We start from the raw sequence: 7,104 nt of genomic DNA on the forward strand, positions 1-7,104 counted from the left end.
CAACCGACGACCAGTTATCTGTCCAGAACCTATAAGTAAATCCATTCCCCACTCTAAGTTTGATCCAATTGTAGATTAGAGGCTTGGACTTCAGAAGTTTATTTGCTAGCCATGAGTTGTGTCTGCTAGGATTAGTAGTCCAGAAGTTGCTCAAATCTCCATGTAGGACCTCTTCTTTGAACCAAGCTACCCACACCGAACCTGCCCTGAAGAAAAGCAACCAGATTAGTCTAAGAATTGTAGCTTTGTTCCAGGTTAGTAGATCTTTAACTCCTAGTCCTCCCTCCTCCTTAGGCCGGGTTAGCATCCCAAGATACTCGAGCAGCATTATTACTGTCGACATCTCCTTTCCAAAGGAAGATACTGTAGAGGGAGTTGATCCGGTTAATGCACGCTTTAGGTAGGATAAATGAAGAGCACCAGAAGTTGGTAATGCATGTTATAACCGTTTTTATCAGCAGAAGGCGCCCAGCAAAGGAGAGAGACTTAACACTCCAGGAGGATAGTCGTTGCTTGACTATCTGAATAAGCATTTCACAATTTGCTAGACTCAGTTTTTTGGTGCAGAGGGGGACTCCAAGATACATAATTGGGAGGGAGCCTTGGATCATGCCTGTTGACGCTTGGATCGCTTCCACTTCAGCCTGTGACAAGCCCGATGAGAAGAAACGTGATTTCTGAACACTGATGGCAAGACCCGATTGCATCTCAAACTCACGAAGAATCTGTAGTACTTTCTGAATAGATGATAAGGAGCCTTCAGTGAAGATGAGAAGATCATCAGAAAAGCACATGTGAGTCAAACGGGTGGATTCACAACGAGCGTGGAACCCAATTTTTCCTTCTTCAGCCGCTTTCTTAAGCATTAAGGAGAGACAGTTCATGGCCATCACAAAAAGATAAGGCGATAATGGGTCACCCTGCCTCAGACATCTCCTTCCCCTGAAAACCCATTAATCGTTCCATTGTAGCCAACCATGAATGAAGGTGTACAAATACAAGCTCTCAACCATCTGATATAAAGTGCAGGCAAATTGAGTCCCTCCAAGCAGTTAAATAAGAAGTCCCAAGACAAGGTGTCAAAGGCCTTAGCTATATCAACCTTAATAGTGAGTCTTTTAGGCTCCTTATTCTTATGGTATCCATTTACCAATTCACCAGCCCATACCGAGTTTTCCAGAATAAGGCGACCTTTAACAAAGGCCGTTTGGCTCGGGAGAATGAAGGAGGGTAGGATCGGCTTGAGACGATGGACCAACAGACGAGATATGACCTTGTAGATGGTGTTTAAGCATGATATCGATCTGTAGTCAGTAATTTTCGAAGCGCCAGGGTGCTTGAGAACCAAGGACAAAATGGTTGAGTTAGCAGATGTGGGAAGGAAAGCTGATGTGAAGAATTGAGTGATGGACTGAGTAACCTCTGACCCAATAATCTCCCATGACTGTTTAAAGAATCCAGAAGTAAGCCCATCCGGACCCGAAGCCTTGTTAGGATTCAGTCTGAAGAGAGTCTTCTGAATCTCGGTCGCTGTGGGAATAGATACCATCTGACTGGGCTCCTGATCAGAGACTCTAAAAGTGGTCTGCGCTTGGAACCAAGTAGTAGGGGAGTGAAAGTATGGCTGGAGGCTATCTGGACCCAACACTGATTTGAAATGATTAACAGCATGGAGGCTCATTTCGAACGGGTCTAAGATGATAACACCAGTGGCCGTGAGGAAGGATCTGATAGCATTATAGCTGGCTCTTGTTTGGTAGATCCTGTCAAAGAATGTTGTATTTAGATCACCCTCTCGCAACCAGTTGATTTTAGACTTTTGTCTAAAGAAACATTCCTCTATCTCCCTCAAGAAGAGCCACTTCTGGTACAAGTCTCGTTCTTCCTGGAAAAGTAGAGGATATGGTGCCTGAAGCGCCTGAACCTGCACAGTTTGAAGCAAACAATTAATCTCACTCACTCTTCCTTGAATGTTGGAGTAATTATCTCTATTTAGTATTTTTAAGTCACTCTTGATGCTTTTGAGCTTCCAACACAGGTTCGCTTGAGTCAGACAAGTGCTTCCGGCCTGAGACCATGCCTCTTTTACCACATGGAGAAAGCTTGGGTGTTTAGTGAGGTAGTTTAGGAATTTAAACGGTTTGGTACCGGCTACAGGCAGAGGACAAGCTAGGTCTAACATGCAAGGTGAATGGTCAGAGAAAAGTGGGGGAAGGAAGGAGGCTAAGGCGTTAGGAAAGACAGCTATGGTCATGTTATTCACCAAAAGTCTATCAAGCTTCTTAGCAATGGGTGCTTCAGGTTGATGGTTTGTCCAAGTTAGAACAGGACCCATGAAGCGTAGGATTCATTCTTTTGACGTACTTTTCAGACAGCTTGAAGCTCATAAAAGAAGCAAAGAGTAAAATTATCATTAATATGAACTTGATGATTAAAGTAGGAAGGATGAGTTGTTTTGTTTGACACAGGAACATTGGGGTTTCCGGGTGAGTCGTTGAATATTGTCCCAGTAGTTTCACCAGAGACAGCTAGAAATGTTAATATGTTCATGCGAACGTCCATTTAGGACCTTTGATGGTTAGTGTGGTTTAAGTCATGGTTACTTTGTCAGGAGCTGTACTGGTTAAGTTCAAAGAAGAGATGAATGCGGCAATGCGCTGAACTGAATCTTAAATTAATCAACTAATTGACATCAATTTGTGTAATAATCTATACACAAGCAAGTGGTCACCATTTACAATAGCCTTTTTTAACATGGAAACAATAATTTGAGAAGAAGCTTGGCTAAGTGATATACATATAGTATATATTCACTGATCCAAATGTTTGTTTTCTCCTCAGTTCATTTCGGATTCTCCATTGCTAACTTGAGAGACGGATCTGCTCTGTTCGGGTGCAAACTCTTGCTCGAATAAACAAACATCCTTTTACCGGTCAAGGAAGAGTTAATCCGCTTGAACTTAACTTCCATGTAATGGTACGCAAGCTGACCAAAAGTGGGGTTACCACGGTTGAAAACTTGAAATGGTGACTTCTGCCACAGAATTCTAGGTTCTTGAACGCAAAATGACTTCAGCAGATTGTACATCTCTTCAGCCGCATAGAAACTTGTGAATTCTGAGATTTTTAGGTTCTTATCACATAGGATATTCAATATGCTACTACATAGACTAAAAAGTCCCAGGAAAAAGAGAGTAGAACTTATAATGATACTAGGAAAATGACTAATAACTTGGAGAAGGAATAAACTTGGGAAGCTTAACGAAGGAACTATAGTCTCTCTTAGACTTTAGAGTTCCAAATGCGATGCATTCATATAAGCATAGCATTATGTGCATCTAGTTTGAGAACAGATCAAAAGCTAATAGTTTACAATATGGTTTCAAAACCATCATAGTCAAAGCCAATCATTTTCTATGCAAATACTTTTTCCAAATATTGGTTCCTTGCATGGTTTTCGGCCATGTCATTTTTCTTCAGAGCTATGGAGTTTGTGGTGCTTTAAGCTGAAAGTCTTACAACTTTATACAACTCCTAATATAACGTACATAATTTACGCTGAGGAGTTTCACCAACCCATCAAGACTGATTACGACAAATAAATTGAAAATGATGGAAGAACGCTACAAAAAGGAAATATTGGAAATATGACATACTCATATTCCTTGTTGTATGCCTACTGTTCATGTATCTGGTCACATCTCCCATGACTCGACGGTGGCTTAAGCAGATGAAGCTGAACCAACACCTTCACATATGAGAAAAACTGATAATATGAATTGCTTATAAGGCGCACAAGTATATTCGATGAATCTCAACTGTAGTCTAAGGCTTAATGATAATATACACTGAAAAAATCTACTTATTACCTCGCTCTTTGGGTTAACCATAGTGATTCAGCAAAACCCAGCAGTGAGCATGCCACATGATCATCATCTGTAACAAAACGTTATAGGATTCAGACGAAAAATCAGTTTCAGATTATATATACATGAATCAATTAGGATGAACACTTGATTTGCAAGGGATCTCGCCAGTTTCCAATGCTAAGGTTCATGGTACTCTCACAATCAACAAATACTATAAACGCAAAAAAAAAAAAGATTTAAAGCAAACAAATACCTTTGACCAAGCATACGTCCTACTTTTATGCAGTTGATGTAGACAATCTGCATTGAGATGGGTTTTAGAGTATGATGGGTTTCAGGAATGAGAGCACCGAAAGAACAGAGCCATAATATAAAGTTTGAAGGTGGGGGAGTTGGAAGAGTATATTAACTTTAGATTACTGCAAGAATTTTTCATTAATGGTTCTTTATGAGTGGTAGTGGTGAGAACGTGAATCAGCTAAGACGATAACAAAATGGTTTTCTCACGAGAAGGAAGAAGAAAAAGTCGATGAAAGAGGGTGACGATTGCTTGTCATATTTTAGCTGCAGTTTAGTAAACTAATGATCACTATTTAATTTTATATTTCCGCAAGAAAATATGACATAGATCGTAAAGATCACATGGCAACTTAGCAACAGATGATTGACTGATTTTATTAGCCAACGTGGATAGCTTAGAATTTGACAGTTTAGAACTTTTAGTATTGTAAGATACCTCACGGCTTATAGTTAATTATGATGACTTTATGTAACAAAAGAAAACTCTATATGAATTCGTATATTAAGAGAACCTAAACACCGAGCAAGTTGGAATGAATACTGATGCTTGTCATATATGAGTAAGATCGAGGAGAAATAATTGGAGATGATGAGGGGGAAATAAAATAACTTGGGGCAGAAATTAGATCACATTGAAGATTAAAAAAATTCATATTAGTATAACAAGTGGCATACATGTGAGAAAATAATAATTATACTAATTTGAAGATACTACGAAAATTTGATTCGTATCCCAAAAATAAATTTTGTCATAGATTTGTTGAGAGGCGTCATTAATTAAGTTGTCATAGATTTTCTGATTTCGGATACATTATCATGGTCTATAGTCTCTGGCTCTCAGCAAACTCGCTCAAAAATATCTAAAGGGTAAAGAGTTTATAACCATAATCATAATCACACACTAGACCATGATCCGCGCGCCACTATAAATTTTCAGATGTCAATTATTTATTTTATTAAATGATTTATTTGTAATATTCGTTCGTATTATATTCATTAAGTAAATTTTTTTTTTCATCTTAAACTACCTATTTTTTTTACGAATGTGTGATATCATATAAAAAATATAAAAAAGAGTATATAGAGTCAATTAGATAATTGTACAAACATAAATTTTTCTTTCGTGTGCGATATCATATAAATAATGATCCGCCCAGTTAACAAAAATCATGATTTTTTTTATGTGTAATTTTTTTTTTGACCATTTCCTTAAAATTATATTAAATTTTACATATTTTAATTATAATTTTTTTAATATCTTTACCTTTTTATTTGAAATGCAACTCAATATTTTTTAAAAAATTATATCAAAATATGATAAGTTTTGATGTAATCAAAAACTCAAATTATGTCAAAAATAATTATATTCAATGATAATAACAATTTAAATTGATTATTTTTTAAAAAATATTGTTTGAAATAAAATTCATTTATCTTTCAAATTTAAAATGAAAATATTATAATTAAATAATAAAAATATAAATAAAAACCATAAATTTAGCAAATGATAACTGAGTTATATTATGCTAAAATTTTCTTTCTAACAGTTTAGCAAATGACAAATGAGTTACGAACAAATAATACCATAAAATTTTTAAAAACATAGCCATTTTTAAATATTTTTTGAATAAATGATTATTTTTAAATTTAATCAACTATATGAATTGCTTTATTACAATGTGATATTTCTTGTTTAAGTTGATTGGTTTTGTTTCAGCACTGGGAAGTGGTGTTTTTCTTAAAATAAATTTGGTTAAAATGGTGTTGTTTAGGAAAAAAGTTAATTGTATATTACGTCAAATAATTAAAAAGTGATTCACGAATTTTTTTGCAATCCAAATAATTAAAAAGTGAGATGGTTTGATGAAGACATACAACACTTGAGCCAAATTATTACAAAGACAACAACTCAATCAGATTCAAACTTAACAAAAGCTTATGCTGATAACAAAAGAAGGCTTTTAACTCAAGAACGCAAGCACAAACGGAGCTTTGTGACACTGATTTTGATAAGGTTTTAATGAAGCTTAATGAGCTCTCTTCAACTCTCTTATACAACTCTTCGACTTGAACATTCATGAAAGAAGCCGTAGCAGACGGTTTTATAAGGAGTCGTCCCGCGGGACAATCCGCGAAGGCCTATATATTCTGCGGTACGGGTTTGGGCCGACATTTTGAAGACTGTAGCCCGCGCGGGACAGGCCGGATGAGACCCGCTCAACGACTAACCCACCGCGGTACGGAACGGAACGGAATGGATAAACTTGTTTGACATCTCTAGTCCTATGGTTTGATTGTTTCTTAAAAGAATTCGAAAAAAGAAGTTCATATTTTCGTACTTTCTTTTTGTTATCAACACAATAACAGAACAATTGACTCTCAAAGAGTTCACACCTCAGCAATTTTGAGCTTTGTAGAAACGACATGTCAACTAATGAAAAAACTTATAAAGTTAATCGAAACATTTTAATTTAACAAATCACTAGATGATCGCGGGGTGAGTTTTTTATACTAATATTTGTTCATTAAATGGTTTTAATATTTTGCAACACTACAATTTTTATCGATTTTAAAATAACGAATACAAATGTTGGTCTCTTAAATATATCATCGTTGTTGAAGAGTTAATGTATTATGCCTCATTTTAATTATTTTTAAGACTTCATATGCACAAAAAAATTAAGTTTTGCGGACACAAATCACAAAAACCAGATATGCAACATCGATTGTAAAATTACGAAAGATGATTAGGTTTTCTGCTCTCGATTTGTTTACTATTGACTTTCCATAAATTATTTCATTTTCTACCTCTATAATTTTGTGTTTTCATTTTCATTTTTGTTTCACTGATATGAGTTTTGTTTCTTTTTTTTAACTTCTTTTGTGAGTTCGGTGAATTACATAAGTGTCAATTTAAAAAGATGGACATCTGTAA

At 35.9% G+C, this 7,104-nt stretch overlaps 1 protein-coding gene across 1 annotated transcript; it reads right to left on the minus strand.

Annotated features, from left to right (window-relative positions):
* Nucleotides 1–925: 925 nt before the first annotated feature.
* On the minus strand, nucleotides 926–2,335 carry LOC106323670. Its single transcript, XM_013761756.1, has one exon. It carries the CDS (start codon nucleotides 2,333–2,335, stop codon nucleotides 926–928), a length of 1,410 nt encoding a protein of 469 aa, XP_013617210.1.
* Nucleotides 2,336–7,104: the final 4,769 nt, after the last annotated feature.

Source organism: Brassica oleracea, chromosome C2, assembly GCF_000695525.1.
Source record: "Brassica oleracea var. oleracea cultivar TO1000 chromosome C2, BOL, whole genome shotgun sequence".
NCBI classification, from domain to species: domain Eukaryota; kingdom Viridiplantae; phylum Streptophyta; class Magnoliopsida; order Brassicales; family Brassicaceae; genus Brassica; species Brassica oleracea.

Excerpts from the sequence above, each read along its gene's own strand:
- LOC106323670 (XM_013761756.1), bottom strand. The coding sequence starts at position 2,335 with ATGGGTCCTGTTCTAACTTGGACAAACCATCAACCTGAAGCACCCATT.